The sequence below is a fragment of the Capricornis sumatraensis genome, chromosome 8 (genome assembly GCF_032405125.1).
Source record: "Capricornis sumatraensis isolate serow.1 chromosome 8, serow.2, whole genome shotgun sequence".
Classification (NCBI taxonomy): Eukaryota; Metazoa; Chordata; class Mammalia; order Artiodactyla; family Bovidae; genus Capricornis; species Capricornis sumatraensis.
The window spans coordinates 79,703,088-79,729,292 of record NC_091076.1 but is presented as its reverse complement, the minus strand read 5'-3'; the positions used below and the strand labels follow the sequence as shown (position 1 = coordinate 79,729,292).

General features: G+C 40.9%; 1 protein-coding gene across 1 annotated transcript; it reads left to right on the top strand.

The window, feature by feature from the left end:
* On the top strand, positions 1 to 21,983 carry LOC138084711 (myosin-4-like). The gene is given in 38 exon segments (XM_068979074.1): positions 1 to 204; positions 304 to 447; positions 555 to 711; positions 1,450 to 1,477; positions 3,935 to 4,049; positions 4,136 to 4,228; positions 4,359 to 4,422; positions 5,057 to 5,155; positions 5,249 to 5,352; positions 5,505 to 5,643; positions 5,845 to 5,963; positions 6,054 to 6,203; positions 7,445 to 7,615; positions 8,394 to 8,700; positions 9,537 to 9,607; positions 10,184 to 10,271; positions 10,352 to 10,469; positions 10,797 to 10,920; positions 11,010 to 11,146; positions 11,267 to 11,522; positions 12,224 to 12,466; positions 12,777 to 12,953; positions 13,168 to 13,313; positions 13,570 to 13,660; positions 13,752 to 14,141; positions 14,643 to 14,769; positions 15,179 to 15,297; positions 15,424 to 15,620; positions 16,785 to 16,968; positions 17,055 to 17,220; positions 17,322 to 17,446; positions 17,712 to 18,020; positions 18,655 to 18,858; positions 20,079 to 20,204; positions 20,285 to 20,455; positions 20,531 to 20,635; positions 20,740 to 20,835; positions 21,831 to 21,983. Coding segments are annotated over 38 exon segments (5,817 nt in total).
* The last annotated feature ends 4,222 nt before the right edge of the window (positions 21,984 to 26,205 follow it).

Below are 26,205 nucleotides of genomic sequence, written 5' to 3'. Positions count from 1 at the left end.
ATGAGTTCAGACCAGGAAATGGCTATTTTTGGGGAGGCTGCTCCTTACCTCCGAAAGTCTGAAAAGGAGCGCATCGAGGCCCAGAATAAGCCTTTTGATGCCAAGACCTCAGTCTTCGTAGTGGACCCTAAGGAGTCTTTCGTGAAAGCGACCGTGCAGAGCAGGGAAGGGGGGAAGGTGACAGCCAAGACCAAAGCTGGGGCGGTGAGTAGAGCGTCTGGAGGGGAAGCGATGGGGCCCCACTGCCCGTTAGGAGAGCCGACACTTCTTTACTGATCTGGCTCCTCCTGTTTGACTTGACAGACAGTAACTGTGAAAGAAGACCAAGTCTTCCCCATGAACCCTCCCAAATATGACAAGATCGAGGACATGGCCATGATGACCCACCTGCACGAGCCTGCTGTGCTGTACAACCTCAAAGAGCGTTATGCAGCCTGGATGATCTACGTGAGTTTGTTCTCATGGACTCTGTTCACACAGGTGGTTAATATTTTGAAAAACAGTACTAATGTCCTGATGAAATAATTACATTCCTTTTTTCCTTTATGGTGCAGACTTACTCAGGCCTCTTCTGTGTCACCGTCAACCCCTACAAGTGGCTGCCGGTGTACAATGCAGAGGTGGTGGCGGCCTACAGGGGCAAAAAGCGCCAGGAGGCCCCGCCCCACATCTTCTCCATCTCTGACAACGCCTATCAGTTCATGCTGACTGGTGAGTGGGATGTTTGCCATGTGCATCTTTTTAGGAGATGAGACTCTAGCAGAGAGAGACTAACCATAGGAGAAAGAGACTCTACTCCTCTCAACACACTCTTTGAGGTGGTCCCTTAATGCCATTGCCCTTTGCCCAGAACCAACCAAAACATACTCCAGATTATAAGGTGTATCTGGAATTAGAGCGGTCATACTATGAATCTTCTTCCTGGAATGCTGTCTCAGCTAGACCATTCCAAGGCACAACAGCACCTTGGGGAAAGGACTGAGAGATTTCCTCTTCAGAGAGAGTAGAACATCAAAATGAGCCTTTAGTTTTCCCTGAAAATGTGACTAAGGCCATGATTACTGCCAAAGCTACCACCTTTACTGTACTGACTCCTTCTCCCACACTAAAAATATCTCTAATGCCTTTTTTTTCATTACTTGTTGTACTTACAATAAACATGCTACTAACTTGTCATCTCACTTGTCACGGTGTGCACTTAGTGTGGAGTATACAAAGAGAAAGTCTGCTGCTTCCTTGCAGTGTTCTGTTTCAGCGGTGGTCTGTAAGCTGATGTGATGGGGGAGCCTCAGGGAGCAGGAGAGAGGGGAGCTGGGAAAGGTGCTGGGCCTGGGGACCACCAAGCCCTCAGGATTGCTGAGAAATACTAGGTTCATACCATTGTATTAATTTACCACTTACAAATATATTTTAAAATGGTATTGACTGCCTATAATTTCTCTTTTATAGACCGAGAGAATCAATCAATCCTGATCACGTAAGTAGACTTTTGCTTTGTTTTCATGACTGAAATAGCTGCTGGTTTTAGGAACTCTACTGTTTTGGTTATTTTTTTTTTAATCTTGATTTCTTTTACACAGCTGTAAACATTATATATTATATATTGCATGCCTGCTCAGTCCGTGGGATTTCCCAGGCAAGAATACTGGAATCCATTGCCATTTCCTACTTCAGGGCAAATATTTATTTTAATTAAAAAATTTTAATGTACAAATACATCTTTGTGTATTTAAATTAAACTATTTTTTGTAGCTTCTTCCTTTTGTTTCACAGTTATTAAGTTCTTTCTCATCCCAATGGCTGAATAATAGTTAACTTTGTCATTCATATTGCTTTTTCATAATTATATATTTTTTATTTTTATTTACTTTACAATATTGTATTGGTTTTGCCATACATCAACATGAATCCACCATGGGTGTACACGTGTTCCCCATCCTGAACCCCCTCCCACCTCCCTCCCCGTACCATCCTTCTGGGTCATCCCAGTGCATCAGCCCCGAGCATCCTGTATCATGCATCGAATCTGGTCTGGCGATTCATTTCACATATGATATTATACATGTTTCAATGCCATTCTCCCAAATCATCCCACCCTTGCCCTCTCCCACAGAGTCCAAAAGACTGTTCTATACATCTGTGTCTCTTTTGCTGTCTCGCATACAGGGTTATCATTACCATCTTTCTAAATTCCATATATATGTGTTAGTATACTGTATTAGTGTTTTTCTTTCTGGCTTACTTCACTGTGTATAATAGGCTCCAGTTTCATCCACCTCATTAGAACTGATTCAAATGTATTCTTTCTAATGGCTGAGTAATACTCCATTGTGTATATGTACCACAGCTTTCTTATCCATTCGTCTGCTGATGGACATCTAGGTTGCTTCCATGTAATGGCTATTATAAACAGTGCTGCAATGGACATTGGGGTACACGTGTCTCTTTCAATTCTGGTTTCCTCAGTGTGTATTGCCCAGCAGTGGGATTGCTGGGTCATATGGCAGTTCGGTTTCCAGTTTCTTAAGGAATCTCCACATTGTCCTCCATAGTGGCTGTACTAGTTTGCATTCCCACCAACAGTGTAAGAGGATTCCCTTTTCTCCACACCCTCTCCAGCATTTATTGCTTGTAGACTTTTGGATAGCAGCCATTCTGACTGGCATGAAATGGTACCTCATTGTGGTTTTGATTTGCATTTCTCTGATAATGAGTGATGTTGAGTATCTTTTCATGTGTTTGTTAGCCATCTGTATGTCTTCTTTGGAAAAATGTCTGTTTAGTTCTTTGGCCCATTTTTTGATTGGGTTGTTTATTTTTCTGGAATTGAGCTGCAGGAGTTGCTTGTATATTTTTGAGATGAATTGTTTGTCAGTTGCTTCATTTGCTATTATTTTCCCCCATTCTGAAGGCTGTCTTTTAACCTTGCTTATAGTTTCCTTTGTTGTGCAGAAGTTTTTAAGTTTAATTAGGTCCCATTTGTTTATTTTTGCTTTTATTTCCAGTATTCTGGGAGGTGGGTCATAGAGGATCCTGCTGTGATTTATGTCGGAGAATGTTTTGCCTATGTTCTCCTCTAGGAGTTTTATAGTTTCTGGTCTTATGTTTAGATCTTTAATCCATTTTTAGTTTATTTTTGTGTATGGTGTTAGAAAGTGTTGTAGTTTCATTCTTTTACAAGTGGTTGACCAGTTTTCCCAGCACCACTTGTTAAAGAGATTGTCTTTTCTCCATTGTATATTCTTGCCTCCTTTGTCACAGATAAGTTGTCCATAGGTATGTGGATTTATCTCTGGGCTTTCTATTTTGTTCCATTGATCTATATTTCTGTCTTTGTGCCAGTACCGTACTGTCTTGATCCTGTACATAGAAAAGCCTAAAGACTCCGCCAGAAAATTACTAGAGCTAATCAATGAATATAGTAAAGCTGCAGGATATAAAATCAACACACAGAAATCCCTTGCATTCCTATACACTAATAATGAGAAAATAGAAAGAGAAATTAAGGAAACAGTTCCATTCACCATTGCCAATGAAAAGAATAAAATACTTAGAAATATATCTACCTAAAGAAACTAAAGACCTATATATAGAAAACTATAAAACACTGGTGAAAAAAATCAAAGAGGACACTAATAGATGGAGAAATACTGTGTTCATGGATCAGAAGAATCAATATAGTGAAAATGAGTATACTACCCAGAGCAATCTACAGATTCAGTGCAATCCCTATCAAGCTACCAATGGTCATTTTTCACAGAGCTAGAAGAAATAATTTCACAATTTGTATGGAAATACAAAAAACCTCAAATAGGCAAAGCAATCTTGAGAAAGAAGAATGGAACTGGAGGAATCAACCTGCCTAACTTCCGGCTCTACTACAAAACCACAGTCATCAAGAGAGTATGATACTGATTTGGTTTTTATCTGACAGTGGAGAATCTGGGGCAGGAAAGACTGTGAACACGAAACGTGTCATCCAGTACTTTGCAACAATTGCAGTCACTGGGGAGAAGAAGAAGGAGGCACCAACTTCAGGCAAAATGCAGGTGGGTCAGGTTGCCAGGTCAGCGTGTGAGCTGTCAGGTGAGGAACTCCCAAGCCCCAGATGTGAGCACTGCTCTTGCCTTGGCAGGGGACTCTGGAGGATCAGATCATCAGTGCCAACCCCCTGCTGGAGGCTTTTGGCAATGCCAAGACCGTGAGAAATGACAATTCCTCTCGCTTTGTGAGTCTCTGGGTCACAGAAGGGTTTTCTCAGGTCTTAAATGCCCATAAAGGCATCTCTCAGTCGTGATTTCAATCTCTTCTTACTCATGTGCTGTTTTGTATGTAAAATCATCTTTTTCACTTGCAAGGGTAAATTCATCAGGATCCACTTCGGTACCACAGGGAAACTGGCTTCTGCTGATATTGAAACATGTGAGTAACAGGACCTTCTGAACAGAATCCAGAGTGACAGTGATGGATTGGAGGAACATCTTACAGCTCCTGCTGGGCCTAAGAGCCTGTGCAACACCAAACATGCCCTTGGGAAATGCCAGTCTAACCAGAGCCGAAGGTGTGCTTCACCCACTTCAGTCAGGAGCTAACTCTGAGATAGAAACTGCCAGGAATTATTGGGCTTTTCAGAAGGATTTCAGCCTCACAAGACATTTCAAATTTTTCTATGAAAAAACTAAGTCTAGGGGTACATTAGTTGAGTTTAGTGTATGAGATTTCTTCCTTAGTGTGAGCTTGACAAATCTTGCTCTTAGTAACTACTCTATTATTAAGTGAGCAGAGATGCTGAGGAGGAACAGGTTATCAAGAATCAATTGTCAAGGATCCTATGTATGAGAAATGAATATGTCTTGAGACAGACAACTTTAGCTTCCTTCAAGAGGGGTAAGAGTAACCACAGTGGTAAAGACAAAAATACATGGTACCTCATAGGACCATTCAGCTGAAATCACAAGGGGCCAATGAAATTTTTAGTTCATGACCCCATGATCCAAAGTCACTCCAAGAACTTTATCAGTTTTCCCTCTAATCCCATGTCCACTTGCCATTGCAGATCTTCTAGAGAAGTCTAGAGTAACTTTCCAGCTGAAGGCAGAAAGAAGCTACCATATTTTTTATCAGATCATGTCTAACAAGAAGCCAGAGCTAATTGGTATGAAAAAGCTTAAGTATATTAATTTAAAAGCTAACATCTTTATTAGTCCCTTCTAATGTAAAACATACACCCTAAATTCTACATACCCAGAAATGCTCCTAATCACCACCAACCCATATGACTACGCCTTCGTGAGTCAAGGGGAGATCACAGTCCCTAGCATCGATGACCAAGAAGAGTTGATAGCCACAGATGTAAGTTTCACATGCAGTTTTTAAAACGAATTGTTATATACGGGAATGACAGTGACAACCCTGCTGTAGGTGTGGTTCAGGACACAGTACAAAGTCTCCTAAATAAGTGAGTGTCTTATGTCCCAATTCTGTCCTCTCATCTCTCCTGGCAGAGTGCCATTGAAATCCTGGGCTTCACTTCTGATGAAAGAGTGTCCATCTACAAGCTCACAGGGGCAGTAATGCATTATGGGAACCTGAAATTCAAGCAAAAGCAGCGTGAGGAGCAAGCAGAACCAGATGGCACTGAAGGTACCAAGTGAATCCCCAACTGGGTTAAATGAGAGAAAATAGGCAAGTAAACCGACTCCAAGCTCATGTCTCCTTTACACCTGAGCATCTGATGGACACACAAATCAAACCCCACATAGCAGTGATTCCCTCCTTACTCTGCCCCTAGGTGTTGTGGGGCCACAGTAGGCCATGCTGGATGTCTGAATTGTGTCTCTGCAGTTGCTGACAAGGCTGCCTACCTCCAGGGTCTGAACTCTGCTGATCTGCTCAAAGCCCTCTGCTACCCCAGAGTCAAGGTCGGCAATGAGTTTGTCACCAAAGGCCAGACTGTGCAGCAGGTAAGTGCACAACCTCTGTGAATCATACATTTTCCAGGCCTTCAGGTCATGTCTTTAATAAGAGCAATAATTATTACTCTGTCCATGAAGGTATACAATGCAGTAGGTGCCCTGGCCAAAGCTGTCTATGAGAAGATGTTCCTGTGGATGGTCACCCGCATCAACGAGCAGCTGGACACCAAGCAGCCCAGGCAGTACTTCATTGGGGTCTTGGACATTGCTGGCTTTGAGATCTTTGATGTGAGTTAGCAGAAACTTTGCACGAGAAAAGCTTACCAATCTTGCTGCGGCAGTCATTACTACAAAGAGTCTATAAAAAAGTTAACACCGTAACACCTTAAATTGACACATCAAAGACAATCAAAAAGTCCATGAAATGGTATCAACTTTGGGTTCAAACTCCACCTCTGTCATTTCCTACCTGTGAACTTGGATAATGGAAATGGTATTGACCCCAAACAGGGTAAATTCAACTAAGACCTGTAGAGAAAGCTCATAGCACCCCAGATAATGGATCTACTTCTGTGAAGCTTTTGCCATTGCAAGATTTCTGGATTTAAAGACCTAAGTGCCATCCCCCAGCACATAGTTAGCACTTTAATAGTTAGCAGATATGGCTGTCTGGAAGACAAGGACAAATTCAAAGCACAATTCTGAGATTCCTACCTGCCCTCCATGGCCAGTAGAGAGGATGGAAATGGCATGGTAAAGAAACTCAAATTCATCTGCCTGAGACAGAATACCTCCTATAGAGTTTACCCAAGTCTTCTCCCCAACAGCAGTGTTTCAGGTATGTCTGATCCAGAGGTCTCATTTCCACACCTTTCTCTATGAGTGCACTCATGGACACTGGATGAGATTGTCTGGGTTTAGGAACAAAAGCATTTCCAGAAATCCTCAACCCAACATGGGAAGAGAGGAATAATATTGTTCCAAGCAACAATATGAAGAGTAATTCACATATTTTCAAATGAGAGCTAAGGACAGTGTAAACCGGCAACCTTTTTGAGAGTTTTCAATAACAGTTTTTTACTGAGATATAATTCATATCTCATGCAGTTCACCCAGTTAAGTACTGAATTCAATGATATATTTACAGGTGTGTGCAATAGATTTTAGGACATCTTCATCCACCCAGTGGGCAACCACTCCCCACTAAGCAGTCAGTTCCCATTTCGTTCTTACCCCATGCCCTGGAAATCTGCTTTCTGCCTGTATGGATGTGCTTATTCTGGACATTTCATGTAAATGACATCATACATTACGTAGAACTTTGAACCTGGCTTCCTTCACTCAGCCTAGTATTTGCAAGGTTCACCCGTGTCTTAGAACCCCTTTGGCTTCTGTGTATGGGGACATTGCTCTGAGTCAGGTTGTGCTTTCATGCAGGGAGCAATTAGGCTAACTATGTAAGGAGAGTCCTTTCAAAGAGAAGCTGTTATCACAAGAAGAATGCTCATTTCTTTTTTCTACTTATTTAGTTCAACAGCCTGGAGCAGCTGTGCATCAACTTCACCAACGAGAAACTGCAACAGTTTTTCAACCACCACATGTTCGTGCTGGAGCAGGAGGAGTACAAGAAGGAAGGCATCGAGTGGGAGTTCATCGACTTCGGGATGGACCTGGCCGCCTGCATCGAGCTCATCGAGAAGGTTCGCCTTCCTTTCTCAGACCACAGGTCACACTGCTGACCCGTATTTAGAGGAAAATCACAAATCTCACTGCACACTCGGGTAAAAGGTTTCTATTGGTAACTAAGATCAGGGCAGGTCCTTGGGCCAACTCTGAGGTAGATGATCTGGTAAAAGGAGACTGAGTCTTGCCTAGAGTCCAGAACTCTACCTTCCTCATAGTCTGATGACAAGTCTGATTCTTAAACCATCCTTCCTTATTAAAGAGCTCGAGGAGAGCATGATTCACTTATTTCTTTGTCAGTGCTGGAATCATTCCTGCTGGCATTTGAAGGCGGAGTTCCTAGTACTTTAAAGCAGGGGCTCTCAGTTGTCCCAAAGACCCCACAAGTACTGAGTAAACCTGCACATCCCCCTAAGCTCGCTCCTAGAAATCTTTTGGGGAAAGGGTGGGGTAGGGGCCTTGGAATCTGCATTTTTACCAGGTGTTTCTGACACAACCCACTGGCAAGTCACACTTGGAGAAACACTGCTCCAAGGCTTTGGGGCAAAGACACAAACTCCACCAGAGGCCCTTCCTTGTTCATCTTACTCTCCATCATATCCCAGAGCCCAGCACACACCTGGGTATTGATAGGCACCCAATCAATACTTGCCATTTAACAATTGCTGACCAAAGAAATCAGTTTTCACTAACTGTAAAGAATGATACGATGTACTTACTCAAGTAGGATCAGAATGCGACCCATTATTTCTGCAGGCAGACAATTCAAGTGACATGTTTCTTTTCTTCTCTCAGCCTATGGGCATCTTCTCCATCCTGGAAGAGGAGTGCATGTTCCCCAAGGCCACGGACACCTCCTTCAAGAACAAGCTTTATGAACAGCATCTTGGAAAGTCCAACAACTTCCAGAAACCCAAACCTGCCAAGGGCAAGGCTGAGGCCCACTTCTCCCTGGTGCACTATGCGGGCACTGTGGACTACAACATTACTGGCTGGCTGGACAAGAACAAGGACCCCCTGAATGAGACGGTGGTCGCGCTGTACCAGAAGTCCGCAATGAAGACTCTGGCTTTCCTCTTTGCTGGAGGTCCAAGTGCTGAAGGTTATGTTTAAGATCAATTATATATTCTTAAGAGTCTCAAAACAGAAATATATTGCTTATCAGAGACAGATATAACAAAATCTACCATTGAAAATACTGGCCAATGTGGAGCTAATAGAATGAGGTATAGTTAATAAGCATGGTATCATTCTAAGATCACAGACTTTCAAAGCTACAGTTGACACTATGGATCCTTTGTCTATAGCCTCATTTCACCAATGAGGAAACAGAGACTCCAAGAGGTTAAGGGACTTACTCAGGATCATAGAGCTTGTTTATACCATTTTAACAATATTGCGTTTTTCAAGGATTCAGCTAAGCTAGAAATGAGGACATCTTTTGTCAGCCTACCAGTGCTTAAGAAATTGAAGTTTTATTCTCCTAAACCCCGGTGTGCAAGTAACAGGACAAAGGTATAGGCAAATAGGAAATAGGACTTCCTTGCAGGTTTCCAGAGGTTCACCACCTGGGACCAAGCATGCAACTTTGCCTTTGCTCCTGCAATTGTGTGCACTAAGGAGGCATTACTACACTGTCTCTTGGGCACTTCCTTCAGGGGACAGACTTGGCCAGTTTGGAGTAGCTGTCTCCCATCCCTTCCCCACATATATTCTTTTCACCCACAAGGGTTTTTTGTTCTTGTTGCTGTTGTTCTAAATGCCTATTACATGAACCAACACATATTTTCTTAATCTGAAGTTGAAAGGGGAGAGACATGGAAAAATAGGAACGACACAAGTGAATGAGTGCAAATTTAAATTCTCAAGGGAATTTTGGCAGCCCTGATGTCTATGTATAATTGTAAATAATTATAATTTTTCCATTTCATGTTTCAGAGGGTGGCGGTGGAAAGAAAGGTGGCAAGAAGAAGGGTTCTTCTTTCCAGACTGTGTCAGCTCTTTTCAGGGTACAGTATATTCTTGAATTCCAAAGGGTTACTTTTATAAAAAATAATATAACCATAACTTAAAAAATTATTTTAAATAAATATATGGTGAAACTGAGGTAGTGACATACTAAAAAAAAAAAAAAAAACAAACTGGAAAATTCCTTAAGGAAAAATTTAGCAAAAAGACCCATGGTGTGTCTCTTCTTCATATAAACTTTTAGATAAATTAATCATTTACCCCTTAAGCCCAATATCTAAAAGCTCTGATAGTAAGCAAATTTCACATGAAATCAAACCCTCTTTGAAGCAGATGTAGTCAGTTACATCTACTTCATATGACTGAAGTCTCAATACAAATTTTCTCGGATTGGCAGCACTTGAGGAAAATAAACTGAAGTTGGCTGATTTTTTGTAATCCATTATTTCCTCTCTATAATCCATACATATGATTTCTCCTGGTCATCATGACTTGTTCTTCATTGAGACAGCTCATTAAAATGTGAAATGCGGGCAAATTCACTAAGGATCATTGATAGGAACTCTCGTGTTGATGCAACTAGAAATTACTTTGAAACTTTTAACATGGTTCCACAGGAGAATCTGAATAAGCTGATGACCAACCTGAGGAGCACTCACCCCCACTTTGTACGCTGCATCATCCCCAATGAAACTAAAACTCCTGGTAAGGGCCTTCAGATACCCAGACAAGCTTCAGTGTGACTTCTCAGGAGACTATTATATGGAGAACATGTCTTTTTTTAGGGGCCATGGAGCACGAGCTGGTCCTGCACCAGCTGAGGTGTAACGGCGTGCTGGAGGGCATCCGCATCTGCAGGAAGGGCTTCCCCAGCAGAATCCTGTATGCAGACTTCAAACAGAGGTTTGTGTCTCTTTATTTTTCCCTTTCAGTGTGTTAGTTTATATAAAAATTGCCATTTTTATCTACAGCTCATTTTTATCTACTGCCATCTACAACTCATTTATAAGACTTTTCCTTGAAAAATGAGCTTCAGCCATTTTAAAGGTGATTGTAAAAGAAAGAAGCCTTACATAGTCATTAAGTTTTTCATCCTATCTTCTCAAGTTTTACAAAAGGCATTGATTTTTCCTCCAAAACTCAAATTAATTTTTTCAATGGTAGCTACCAAGAGTTTCATTTTCTTTTTCAGTGAAAATCCACATTGTTATATTCTTTTTATTCTGATAGATATAAGGTTCTAAATGCAAGTGCTATCCCAGAGGGTCAGTTCATCGACAGCAAGAAGGCTTCTGAGAAACTTTTAGGGTCTATTGACATTGACCACACCCAGTACAAATTTGGTCACACTAAGGTACCAGCAACCCTAATTTCTATCATAATTCACCCCCTCTGGGCTTTCTTATGAGCAGAAGTAACATATTTAACTTGTACTCTGGCAAGGTTTTCTTTAAGGCTGGCCTGCTGGGAATTCTAGAGGAGATGCGAGATGAAAAGCTGGCTCAGCTCATCACACGCACTCAGGCCATTTGCAGAGGGTTCCTGACGAGAGTGGAGTTCAGGAAGATGATGGAGAGAAGGTGAGGAAACAAGTACAAGTCTCACTTCTCCACATTTTCATAGCTTAATCCCGTCATTATTTTTGTTGAGAGATGTTAACTTTCCACATTCTTCTTCACTTGCCTCTTTTCTTCCAACAGAGAGTCCATCTTCTGCATCCAGTACAATGTCCGTGCTTTCATGAACGTCAAGCACTGGCCCTGGATGAAGCTGTATTTCAAGATCAAGCCCCTCCTCAAGAGTGCAGAAACGGAGAAGGAGATGGCCAACATGAAGGAAGAATTTGAGAAGACCAAAGAAGAGCTGGCTAAGTCAGAGGCAAAAAGGAAAGAACTGGAAGAGAAAATGGTGACTCTGATGCAAGAGAAAAACGACTTACAACTCCAAGTTCAATCTGTGAGTATGAGACATTGCACAGTTCAGCTACAAATCATCCAATCAGTGACTGGATATGAGGCTTTTTTAAACTGAAGATTTATAAATAAATGGTTTCCATTGAAACATTTGTTATAATTGTTAATCCTTCAAAAATTCTAAAACTCAGACCTAAAGAAGAGTAGATGCAAAGTCACAAATTATGCCCTATAGGTTCAATGCACATTCATGCATAGTTCCGTCATCAGTGAGCAAAGTCACACACACGCAAAATCCATAAACATTTTCCTTTCTTTCTAGAACCTTCCCCTCATTATAATGTTCTCCTCTTAATAAATGTTTTTGTGCATAAAATGAAAGTTATGTTGCTTTTACCAGGACAGAAAAAAGGCTAAATTAATCCCCCCTCAAATGTGAGAAAACTGATCCCTAGAATGAATAAGTAACTTTTCCAAAGTAGCCAAGGAGCAGATTTTGCCAAAAGGCTAATTTTATTGATTTGACCTTCCACACATGGATATTTGGAAGAAAGTCACTATTATATTTATTTAATCAGTAGGTTGCAATTACTAACATTTTGTCCATTTGATTAAGTTGACAAGTTAGTTAGCATATGTGTTGACCATTCTGACTGAGTCATTGAAGTTTGCTCATTTTAATACATTGTTGTGTATTTGCAGATACAGCTTAAACCAATGAATATGTTTCCTTTCCCCTTCTAGGAAGCAGATGGCTTGGCTGATGCAGAGGAAAGGTGTGACCAATTGATTAAAACCAAAATCCAACTTGAGGCAAAAATCAAAGAGCTAACTGAGAGAGCAGAGGATGAGGAAGAGATCAATGCTGAGCTGACAGCCAAGAAGAGGAAACTGGAGGACGAATGTTCAGAACTGAAGAAAGACATAGATGACCTTGAGCTGACACTGGCCAAGGTTGAGAAGGAGAAACACGCCACAGAGAACAAGGTACAAATCGTGACCCATTTTAAAGTGTTCACAAGTGCAAGCTTGTTACTGATACATTTTAACCGCATGTTTAATCCTGAAATTATTGAATGTGAAAAGTACTGTTATAATTATGTCATCTCTTTAGTCTTCATCACTTTTATCCATTTACCTTGACCTTTATCTCCCATATTTTTCAGCCACATAGGCCGGGGTTTACTTGTAGTTTCCATTTTTCATCTCAGGTTGACATTATTCTAAAATATTACTGTGTTTCTCATCAAGACAACAGGATGTCATTAATATTCCTGTAATTTGTTTAACTCTAAAGGTGAAAAACCTCACAGAAGAGATGGCAGGCCTTGATGAAAACATTGCAAAGCTAACCAAGGAGAAGAAGGCCCTTCAGGAGGCCCACCAGCAGACCCTGGATGACTTGCAGGCAGAAGAAGACAAAGTCAACACCCTGACCAAATCTAAAACCAAGCTAGAACAGTAAGTGGATGATGTAAGTGTGAAAAACACGGTGTTTCCTCTTAAGGTGAAATAAACAGTTGTGACACTCAACCATCAGTAGTGCTCATAAGCCTTTAATTGCTGATTTGAAAATAATGATTAAAGCTTTCATGCTATTTGCTGTATCTTTTAAAATTCTCCTGTGTCTTTGAAAGCTACATTCAGTGCTTAAGAACTGAAACAAATAAAATGCATTATAAACTTAGCTTGAAGGATCTCTGGAACAAGAGAAGAAACTGCGCATGGACCTAGAGAGAGCCAAGAGGAAACTGGAGGGTGACCTAAAATTGGCCCAAGAATCCACAATGGATATAGAAAACGATAAGCAGCAACTGGATGAGAAACTCAAAAAGTGAGTATGAGAGAATACATTTGTAAGCTGCTCACTATCTGGATCTCGAAAATATTACTTCGTGGCACACAGAAAAAACAAATACAAATAATGACATCTTTGACTTTTGTACTTAATGAAAACGGTACACTTCTGACTTGTAAAACACCCACTTAGCACTTCCTCATCAGCAGCCATACAAAAATGTTCAGTTACACATAGAAAAGAAGACTGGCAAGAGGACGCGGCGTGAGCTAACATGCTGCTCTCCTCACAGGAAGGAGTTTGAAATGAGCAATCTGCAAAGCAAGATTGAAGATGAACAGGCCCTCGGGATGCAGCTGCAGAAGAAGATCAAGGAGTTACAGGTAAGTCCATGGTTTCCGGCAGTCTCATCCATCATGACAAAATTACCAGTTAGCTTAAAGGAGCTCACAATGAGCTTCTCCCCACCGCCAGGCCCGCATTGAGGAGCTGGAGGAGGAGATCGAGGCCGAGCGTGCCTCCCGCGCCAAAGCAGAGAAGCAGCGCTCAGACCTCTCCCGGGAACTGGAGGAGATCAGCGAGCGGCTGGAAGAAGCCGGCGGGGCCACTTCCGCCCAGATTGAGATGAACAAGAAGCGGGAGGCCGAGTTCCAGAAGATGCGCAGGGACCTGGAGGAGGCCACCCTGCAGCACGAGGCCACGGCGGCCGCTCTTCGCAAGAAGCACGCGGACAGCGTGGCCGAGCTAGGGGAGCAGATCGACAACCTGCAGAGGGTCAAGCAGAAGCTGGAGAAGGAGAAGAGCGAGATGAAGATGGAGATCGACGACCTGGCCAGCAACATGGAGACTGTCTCCAAAGCCAAGGTATGTACTAACCTGTCCCATTTCATCTTATTTTCCATGACTCAAAATGATTGAGTTTCTATATGATCTAATCTAATTGTACAAGCCTTAGACATTATTTCAAACTTTAAAATTATTAATAGATATTACTATATTGAAATGAATCATTTTAATCTTCCTATCTCCTTTGTAGAAAAATCACTTTAAACTTTGTTATTATTACCATGAAAGAATGAAAATACAGAAGAAAAAAAAAGACTTATATAAAAACCATATTCTCCATGATGCAGAATTTAAATGACTTTCTTTTCCCAAAAGACAATAATCTAACTTTTACAAAAGTTCATTTATTCATTTAGCCAAAATCAGGTGTCTCTGACTTTGCATCCAAGGCACTGTGCAGAGCTTTGCAGTAGATAGCAGGGTAAAGAAAACTCAGCCCCTTTGTGCAAAGAGTTACAGCTCCCCAAACTTAGAAAGAGAAGCATGTTATCTTTCCCTGTTTTCTACTTCCCACCACAGGGAAACCTCGAGAAAATGTGCCGTACACTAGAGGACCAACTGAGTGAAGTGAAAAGTAAGGAAGAGGAGCACCAGCGCCTAATCAATGAACTGTCAGCCCAGAAGGCACGTCTACACACAGAGTCAGGTCAGCGAACGTGGAGGGCCTGGAGTGCAGGGTACACCTATCAAAAAGGAATCATTTCTTTGGCCATGTACACCCCTTTATCACTGATATGTTATTCCTCCGTCTTTTTACTGTGAGCCAGCAGGATGATTACAAGTTATAATCAGAAAAAAATTTAATCTCAATGGGCTGAAGAGATTTTTTTTTTTGCCTCAGCATTACTCATACCACCCCCCTCCACCTTAAAATACTGAAGAAAACTCCCACATTTTTTGAAGAAAAGAACAAGAAATAAACTTCTCAACAGCATCCAAGTTCTTGAGTTACTCTCCCTGTCATATGAAATAACAGAGTTCTGGTGTTATTTCATTCATTAAGCTATTCTTCACCTAGACAACAGAACTAAACCACCACATTCTGTCTCTCACAGGTGAATTTTCACGACAGCTGGATGAGAAAGATGCTCTGGTGTCTCAGCTATCCCGAGGCAAACAAGCATTTACGCAACAGATTGAGGAATTGAAGAGGCAGCTAGAAGAGGAGACTAAGGTGAGAATTCTCCAGCTGATGCCTTCAGTCACTTGAACTCTGCAGCATATCACCCTATCCACCTCTACACTGAGAATATCAGTGATCAGAGCACAAACTTAGAATGCACACTTTCTGTCGGTCCAGGCCAAGAGCGCCCTGGCCCATGCCCTGCAGGCAGCCCGCCACGACTGTGACCTATTGCGGGAACAGTACGAGGAGGAGCAGGAAGCCAAGGCCGAGCTGCAGAGGTCAATGTCCAAGGCCAACAGCGAGGTGGCCCAGTGGAGGACCAAGTATGAGACGGATGCCATCCAGCGCACGGAGGAGCTGGAGGAGGCCAAGTATGAGCTCTTAGCAAGGCGGGTGGAAAGAAATAGACTCTTTAATATAGTGAAGGAAAAATAAAAGAAAGAGACTATTCCATGGAGATAGGGGAAGAATTTCAGCCTATTTATGTAGAGTGGTGGACTTCAGCATATTCTCCTTCTGTCAGCCCAGTGTATGTCCACTAGAGAATGGGCCAAGACCAGAGCCCTCACCCTATTTCTTTCCACCAAAATGAATTAGTAACTATCAGCATATCCTTTATGAATTAAGAAAATTCATTTTCTTTAATATAAGGAAAAACAGAGGCACTGAGACTACCTAGTACATTACTATGAATATTATAATTAACAGCAATCCGTTTATCCTTACCTGGAGTACTATTAGTTCAGAATAAGACTAGCATCCTTTCCCATCATTTAACTAAAACCAGTACCAATGAACTTACTAATTACACATGCTGTGGAATAAAACTCATGGGAGGTAGACATGGAAGGAAAATAACCATTATATTCTAGTGAAGGAAGTTTTCTAAAGTTTGATTTATCTCAGCAGTTGTTCGAATTAAACAGAATGAGAGAGTCTGATGAGCTTTTGCAGAGGAAGCATCCTGGTTATGAGTGTGGGCTGAAAGAGAGCAATAAGACTTTGGAGAAATGTAATAAGGGAATAACATTTATTCTCTTAAGGGACCAAACCTAGAAAACTATTGATTAATTGTATGACATTGACAGTGTCACTCTGGGCCACAGTTTCCTCATTTGTAAAGAAGACAATACTAGAAAATGGTTGAGGATCCTATTCAAAGTTAAAAGTCTTTAGTGCCAGGCTTCCTGTTCATGGCTGTCCCTTCTTCCTCACCCTCACATCCTCACATTGCTTGCTCCATTAAAGTGCTTACTCAGAATCTCCATACCCCCTCCACCATTACCACCAGCAAACACACCAAAATGACCTCATACATTGTTGAATATCTCCAAGATAAAAAAGAATTCACTAGGGAAAACAGAATTGCAGAAGAGATAAAACAGATGCTGAGAAGGTATTTTAGAAAACTGTAACAACTCATGGGCAAAGGAGCAAAAAAGCCTTGGGGAAAATATGCTAGTCAGCAGCTTGATAATGTTCATGGCGGTAACTCTGACTCTGCTCTTGGTCATTCACACTGACCAACTTCTCAGGAAGAAGCTGGCCCAGCGTCTGCAGGATGCTGAGGAACACGTAGAAGCGGTGAACGCCAAATGCGCCTCCCTTGAGAAGACCAAGCAGAGGCTCCAGAATGAGGTTGAGGACCTCGTGCTCGACGTGGAGAGGTCCAATGCTGCCTGCGCGGCTCTCGATAAGAGGCAGAGGAACTTTGACAAGGTGGCTCAGCCTATACAAACTCCACCCATGTTTTATTAATACTTAGTCTCCCTTTCTCCATCAGCTGACAATTTATTGTTTTTCAGGTCCTATCAGAATGGAAACAGAAGTATGAGGAAACGCAGGCTGAGCTTGAGGCCTCCCAGAAGGAGTCCCGCTCTCTCAGCACTGAGCTGTTCAAAGTCAAGAATGCCTATGAGGAGTCCCTGGACCAACTTGAAACCCTAAAGAGAGAAAACAAGAACTTACAGCGTGAGTCTTTGTAATCTTTCAATTTCAAAAATGGTAGACAAGTATCTTTTCAATTTTTCATCTTTCTCAACTGAACTTTGTATTTTATTATTAAACTACAGAGGAGATTTCTGACCTGACCGAGCAAATTGCAGAGGGAGGAAAGCATATCCATGAACTGGAGAAAGTAAAGAAACAGATAGAACAAGAGAAGGGTGAACTTCAGGCTGCTCTAGAGGAAGCAGAGGTACATGCTTTGTTTGCTCACCTATGCATTATACATAAATTGAAAAATTAATAGCCACTGAGATCTATCACGTTGCAAACTTTCAGGGGATAACTCATGTTATTCAGCAAGAAATATTGAATTGAACCTTAGGAATATAGAACTAAAAGGCTAAACTAAGTTGTATTAGAGTTTGTGAGTTTTTCTAATGCCTTCTTGAAGAAATCATCATAATGTACTCCCCAAAGGCACTCCTTAGATAATTTAAATGTTTCTTTTTCTAAAGGCATCTCTCGAGCATGAAGAAGGCAAAATCCTTCGCATCCAACTTGAGTTAAATCAGGTGAAATCAGAGATCGACCGGAAAATTGCTGAAAAAGATGAAGAAATTGATCAGCTAAAGAGGAACCATCTCAGAGTTGTGGAGTCCATGCAGAGCACCCTAGATGCTGAGATCAGGAGCAGGAATGATGCCCTGAGGATCAAGAAGAAGATGGAGGGAGACCTCAATGAAATGGAAATCCAGCTGAACCATGCCAACCGCCAAGCTACTGAGGCAATAAAGAATCTTAGAAACACACAACGAGTACTGAAGGTACATTGGGATAAATAAACATGGTGTTATACAGTCTGGGAGTAATTGTGTGAGTCAAATTTTAATATTTCAGGAGGACTATATGCCATAAGTCATCTGAATAGTACAGTAGTTAATTGAAATTTTGCTGCACACAGTTGAAAAACAGCTTAATTCTTAAAAGCCCAGGGCAGAATTTACTTTGTCATCTGAAAAGAAGACAAAGTGATGAGGGGTGACAAGACAGAGTGATGAATGATTTTAGCTACATATCACTGCACAAATCACTTCACTTACGTGGACTGCATGTGTTTAATGTATAAATAGAAACATAATATGTATATCTCTATTTATTTAACATTTATAAAATAAGACCATTTTATTAGCTCATCTCTAAGGATACTTTCCTAATCCAAAATTGTATAGCTTTATTCGTAGCATTTTCTTTAATGACTCAGGATCTAAAATAATATAACATCACGTGCTTGGGTAGAACTGCCACCCAAGCTACAAAGAATTTGTCTTTAAAGAGACTTGAGGATTTTTCCTGTCCAATCATGCACTCAGTTGTCAAGATCAATGTGTGTACGTGACCCTTAAGTAGTATTTGCTTTAACTGGAGCATCAGTAAGAGCCCTTTGCTCCATCTGCGCAGGACACTCAGCTCCACTTGGATGATGCCATCAGGGGCCAGGATGACCTTAAGGAGCAGCTGGCCATGGTTGAGCGCAGAGCCAACCTGATGCAGGCTGAGACTGAAGAACTGAGGGCATCGCTGGAACAGACAGAGAGGAGCAGGCGAGTAGCAGAGCAAGAGCTTTTGGACGCCAGTGAGCGTGTGCAGCTCTTGCACACACAGGTGAGGTTTGGGACTATGGTTGAGCAAATGCACTCCCTGAAGCTGAAGACCATTGCAGAGGATAAGCTTGTTCAACAGTAAGGAGGAACCTTGGCAAGGAGTTCAGGAAAATGTACAGCAGTAAATATGCACTGGGGTCCAGCAGATTCACAAATACATTTATAGGCTGGCTTAATCATGTTGATTTGAAATAATTTACTGTTCTAGAAACTTCTGTTTAAAAAAAGCACAAAAGACCCTCAATTAATAATATTTACAACATCAGTAACCCATCTTATCTTGTAAGTCTAAGCTACAAACAGATAAATCAAATGCAAGAAGGCCACAGTACCTCTAGTCAGCATTTGTTGTTTATAATGGATTTGTGAAATCAGTGGTGGTTATATCCTCACAATGGCTAATAAGCAGCACTTAATATTCATGTAATAAATGTCATGGAAAGATATTCACAATATAATAAGTTAAAAAAGCAATTTAATCATATAGAAAGCATTATCCTTTCTTTTAAAAATACCCAGAAAACATCCAGAAGTGTAAGCAAAGGTTTTATCAACAGTTATCTCTGGGTAGTAAGAATATAGTAATTATTCTTTGTCTCTTTTTTGCTAATTTATATGTCAACTATTTTTTTTACAATAAGCATATATTATTGTAGACTTTCTTAAAGTTGCAATATATGGAAATAGCCATCATGAAAAGCTAAAATCACATACTACAAAATAATTTTAAAATCAAGTTAAAATGCAATATTTTTGTTACTCATCATTAGTATCCCTAAATTGACTGCATATTTCAAACACTGTCAACTTTCTAAAAATGTAAGAGATCCTTGGTTCATTTTTGTACCAATAATGATGCTATTTATCCATATAGAGCCAACAAATGTGAATAAACGACTAAAAATTAATAATCCATTCATCATGAGCTATGCGATGCTACCTGCAGCACTTCACATTTTTTCCTGGGGCAGTGGTCATGCTTTATACTTACAGCAGCCACTGATAATAGTTGAATATGCTTGGTATCCAAAATTAATTTTCATCTGGAAGAATTTAAAAGAATTTTTATTAATAGACATAGTAGGTAGAAAGAAGGGAAGTGAAACATAGAGTCTACCTTTGATTTGGTTTTTATTCTGAATATTTCTTATGATCAATAATTTTATGCCTAGTAAAAATAACAATGTAAATAGGTATAATACAATTAAATGACTTGAACAGAACACTAGCCTGATCAACACCAAGAAGAAGCTAGAGACAGACATCACGCAAATCCAGGGAGAGATGGAGGACATTGTCCAGGAAGCTCGCAACGCAGAAGAGAAAGCCAAGAAGGCCATCACTGATGTGAGCAGAGGGCCACCCTGGGTGCTCAAGCTAGAATCTTGATGGGCTGTCTCAACTAGTTTTATTTTACTGCTAATTAGGCGGCCGTGATGGCTGAGGAGCTAAAGAAGGAGCAGGACACTAGCGCCCACCTGGAGCGGATGAAGAAGAACCTGGAGCAGACGGTGAAGGACCTGCAGCACCGTCTGGATGAGGCTGAGCAGCTGGCCCTGAAGGGCGGGAAGAAGCAGATCCAGAAGCTGGAGGCCAGGGTGGGGCTCCCAACCTGTTCAGCTCCCATGCTGCTAGTTAAAGCCAAGTGGCTAACCATCTTTGTACTCTTACAGGTGAGGGAGCTCGAAAATGAGGTTGAAAATGAACAGAAGCACAATGCTGAGGCTGTCAAAGGTCTTCGGAAACATGAGAGAAGAGTGAAGGAACTCACTTACCAGGTGACAAGCTTTTCCATGTAATTCAGGCCTACTGCTTTCAAGAAAATAAAAATAAAATGTTTTCAAATTATGACACTATCTATTTGCTACCTCTTTCATTGCAGACTGAGGAGGACCGCAAGAATGTTCTCAGGCTGCAGGACTTGGTGGACAAGTTACAAAGCAAAGTTAAAGCCTACAAGAGACAAGCTGAAGAGGCTGTGAGTACCTCTACAGCGAGAGAAAAACATTCAGGAGCAGGCCAGGTTTTGTGGAGACAGAATTTAAGAGGCTTTTTTTAAGGCAAAGAACACAGAATTGGGAATATGAAATTGGGTTTGAAAAATGAATATTTAGAAGGAAAAAAATCATAACATCAATTACCGGAGGCTTGAAGATTCAGGTTCATCTCTTCTGAGATCTCCATAAGCAGTTTTCCAGACATGGTAGTATAGAAATGTTTCTTGGTTATAACTCACTTCCCTCCCTATCTAAAACACTCAGCAATGAGTACTCGCAGAGGTGTGCAAATGAGAGCTCTGAATCTAAGCCTTATTTAAGTTTATGATGAATCCACCTAGAACATTTCTTTTTTCATTTGGTTGCAGTTCTCTTTCTCATGGGCTTCCCAGGTGGCTCAGTAGTAAAGAAACCGCCTGCCAATGCAGCAGTTTCTGGTTCAATCCCTGGGTCAGAAAGATACCCTGGAAAAGGAAATGGCAACTTACTCCACTATTCTTGCCTGGGAAATCCCATGGACAGAGAAGCCCGGTGGGCTACAGTCCATGGGGTCACAAAGAGTCGGACACAACTTAGCGACTAAGCACTTATGCACACTTTCTCATACTGTTAATTCTAAAATCCTTTCTTAAGATTCTCTGCATCCAATACTACCACGGTACCTACTTTTAAGAGTTTGTTTTACAGAAACAAGGTTGATTCAAATTCCTGCTACTTTGATCTCCCTGTTGTCACTGTAGCATCTTAAGTTTACCAAGAAGAGAGTTAAATAAGAGATAATGAACAGGGAGTTGTAAGCCCAAACAACACAGAGGCAAATGTGTGGGATGCCCTGTCCCTAACAGGTATATTACCAAAGAACAGAACCTTCTGCTTCTCACTTATGAAGCAAATCCTGTAGCTGCTCCTAGTAACAAAGGCAGTAAGAATCAGGAAATATCACACCTTGTTCTCTCAAATGCATTTCTTTTCTCAGGAGGAACAAGCCAATGTCAATCTTTCCAAATTCCGCAAACTCCAGCACGAGCTGGAGGAGGCTGAGGAACGGGCTGACATTGCCGAGTCCCAGGTCAACAAGCTGCGGATGAAGAGCCGGGAGGTTCACACAAAAGTCATAAGTGAAGAGTAATTCATTCTAATGTGAAAAGGTGACCAAAGAAATGCACAAAATGTGAAATTCTTTGTCACTGTCAAATGTAATTTTAATATCAAGGAAATAAATCACCAGAGAATTTTGCAATCTAAAAATACATGTGTCTCTTGATTACAAGCTCAACAGTGCTATTAGAACTAAGTCATTTGTTCAACATTTGTTATGCTCCTACTGTGTGCAGTCAGAGACAATGACAAAAAACGAATGTGGTCATTGAACCAATTTTCATAGACGGCAAGTGAAATGAAGCAAAGGTGTTTAATGGACCCTCAATTCCATTCAACCATTTTTACTGAGTACCAAGAATGTGTCTGTACAGAAATGGGCACCATGGATATGACCACTGTGTCCTTGCTCTTGAAGACCTCAAACCAGCAAGTCATGGCAATTCAGATTCTGGTACAGTATGCATACTCTGAGAGAAGCATGAAAACAAAGTGTGGTCACAACAGAGAATGAGATGCGAACCTGGGGAATCCAGGAAGGCATCTCAGAGGAGACGGAGTTAGCTCCTAAAAGATGAGTAGATAGCTATCATGTGAAAGAGAAAAGGAAATGAGCATTCTAAGAAGAGAAAACAGCATGAGATCTCAGAATAGTTGAAGCAGAGGCTCCATGAGCAAAGAGCATCTGAGAAGGCCAGAGACGGAAGCTGAGACCTGACTGTGAGGGGCACAGCCCCACACGCAGGCCTGAGGAATTAGGACAAACATCTAACTGGTCACATTTCATGTGGAGGAGAGTTGATGTAATTCTGGTAGTAGCGTGGAGGATGGAGGAGAATAGGAAAGAACAGAGCCTGGAAAGACTGTGGAGCTTTTTACATGAGATAGACTGCAGATGAGAGCGAAAGAAATGAACAAGAATGCAGCATGAAAGCAGGGCTCCAACACTGCTATGAGAAAGGCCTGGGAGAGAGCATGAGAAAGTTAGACAGTTTCACACCGCTCAAACCTCGCAGTCACTTTGTAGTTACAGATTTTATTTCCCTCCAAGGGAAAAGCTTTTCCTCGGAACCACCTACTCTCCAAGAAAAAGGATAGAACTTTAAAGATAAATCTTCCTTTTGACCTAATTTCTACACACACTTCTGCTTACCAAGAAACCTAAATTTTCTCAGTACCATACATATTTCAAGCAGGACCTAGAAAAAATAATTTCTTAATATCAAAAAGAATGTGACTGAAATTTTATCACAGCCATTGCCAGAGTGCTTTTTTAAAATACTTTTTAAAGCTTACAATTTGGTTTCACTCTGTAAACATTTAAAAACAAGCTAGTCGAACCCCAATTTACTCTTTTACAGTGCATCCCTCTCTTGTAAGAAAGCTCCTGTGGGAAGTCTCCTTTCCCCAGTGTGGGAGTCCTAATTAGCAATAAGGAACTTGCTTCATGAGAAGAGAATTTAAAAGCAGTAGAACACAATTATAAGGAATATTTTACCTAGGTCATGATGAAGACTAATGAAATATTCTGCCTGGAGTAGGCATTTATTATCAAATTTTAATTAAACTCTGTAGAGTGAACCTATTGACCTCAAAAGCACTGGGCAATTGCTTTATTATCCTGTCTCCTAACTATTTAAATAATTGCTTATGTAGAGAGTTGAGAGTGGATTTCATTATCTAAGGGTCAATTACTCTGGGGTCCTTGATTAAATAAGGCAGCAAGGATTTAGAGTCACAGCTATGATAGTTAATATTCTTCTTCATCTTCTTCATAGATTAAGTGATTTATAGATGTATATCCTTATGTCTTACAATAAAACCACACATTCAGTTCAGTTCAGTTGCTCAGTCGTGTCCGACTCTTTGTGACCCCATGAATCGCAGCATGCCAGGCCTCCCTGTCCATCACCATCTCCTGGAGTTCACTCAGACTCACGTCCATTGAGCCCGTGATGATCATATATAAATACTTAATAATGCTCTTTGTATTTTCTTTAACTGATATGAGGGATCATTGAGATTTGGGAACTGTTTCTAAATTATTGATACCAGATACAAGAATCCAAACAGGATGCCAGCAAGGAGAAAGCAGAAGATTGTCTCCATGATTAATGTTAAATCAGGAAAAATGGAGGCAGTTTAAGTCCAATTCCTTCCTGACAAGTATCGCTTAGACTAACTAGGATGGAAAGAACCTGAGACTGGAAGAAGACTGTGAAATGTTACAAAGAGCAAGGGACTTTTTCTCTGACTTACAGATTAATCTATTTAAAATGTATGCAAGCAGAACTAAGCAGAGATGGCCATGCCCTAGTGCTTGTGTATCTAGCCAGGCACCTTTATACTAAAACATCTCCTAAAAATTTGTACAAAGGCCAGTTTCTTTACTCTCTATGCTCTTAGGACCATGACAACTGAAAGCAAAATCTGGGACCATTAACATACTGATACTTGAAAAGATCATGAATGTTTTTCCCTCAACTCAATTCATAAGTCTTCACATAAGTGACACCAAAATCAGAAGAAATCTCAAGATTCCTCTGCTCCAAAACAGTACTTCCCCTTCTCTCAATCTTCTTTCTACATATCCTACTCTTAGAGACTTAACCCTTAGCTTCTTCAAGGATGTTCACTTTAATCTCTAATTAAATTGAGAATATACTAATCTCAACTAATACTCTAGCTAGAATTATTGGCTAACCAACTAAAAAAGCATAGAAAGAGGTCTCTTGAGATGTGCCTGAAGGAAGGAAAGCTGGAAAGAGGGAAAGGCAGTAAGAAAATGTGTCGACAGAGGCCATTTACTAACAATTTTGCTGAGGGCTGCCTTGGAGCATTTAGACTGCAAGCATCCTTCCTCAAGAGCCAAGAGGTTGCTTGAACCTCTTCTTTAGTACTGCTCAAATGTAGCATGCATCAGAGTCATCTAGAGGTCCTGTTATAAAATACAGGTTTTGGGGTCTCACTTCCAGAGTTCCTAATTCAGTAGGTCTATGTTGGGACCCCAAAATTTCTACTTTTAACAATGCCCCAAGTGATGTTAATGCTGCTGTTAGTTCAGTGACTACATTCTGAAAACCATGGCTCTAAATTATGACCAAATATTTCACAAAGAAATTACATATGATGTACTATTGCCCCACATATACGCTTATCAATTCAGCCCAACTTCTCTGGGCCTCAGTTTCTTCATCTATAAAATGAAAAGGCTGGGCTAAAACAATCACTAAGATACCATGTAAATGCCTTTGAGTTCATGTTGGAAAGCACTGTCATTATAATTATATGAAATAATTATAATATCTTACATCTATAGACTCTCTTATTTGCAAAACATTTCACTTACAATTTTTCAGTCACTAAACATTCACAATGATGTGAGACAGACAGAATCCTTTTGGAAACTGAGATACAATGAGGACAATGGTTGCCATAGTTGCATAATTCAGGTAATAGAGTGAGACCTAGACCAGTATCTTCTAATTCAATCCTGGAAGAACTGAGGAACCCAGCCTAGCCTGATCAGTGAGAGGTGCTGATGACAATCTTCCCCTAGAAACAAGGTCAGTAATCTGCATTTCATGAGAGGAAAGGAAGAGCGAGTGCTCTTCACCTGGACATCCATATAGCTCACACCTTCATAGCTGCAGGATTCAGATCTATTACACCTTCACAGAGAGGCCTTCCCCAGCTACTCAGTATCAAAAGACAACCCCTTCTCCCTGCCCTACCAATTATACTTCTAACTCCTTGGATTCACTTTAAATGTCTTCATTTACCTCATCACCCCTTGATTTTTTTAAATTTATTTATTTATTTTAATTGGAGGCTAATTACTTTACAATATTGTAGTGGTTTTTGCCATACATTGACATGAATCAGCCATGGGTTTACATGTGTCCCCCTTCCTAAATCCCCCTCCCATCTCCCTCCCCATCCCATCTTTCAGGGTTGTCCCAGTGCATCAGCTTTGAGTGCCCTATTTCACACATTGAACTTGGACTGGTGATCTGTTTCACATATGGTAATATACATGTTTCAAAGCTATTCTCTCAAATCATCTCACCCTCACCTTCTCCCACAGAGTGCAAAAGTCTGTTCTTTATATCTGTGTATCTTTTGCTGTCTCGCATATAGGGTCATCGTTACCAGCTTTCTAAATTCCATATATATGCATTAATATACTATATTGGTATTTTTCTTTCTGACTTATTTCACTCTGTATAATCGGCTCCAGGCTCATCTACCTC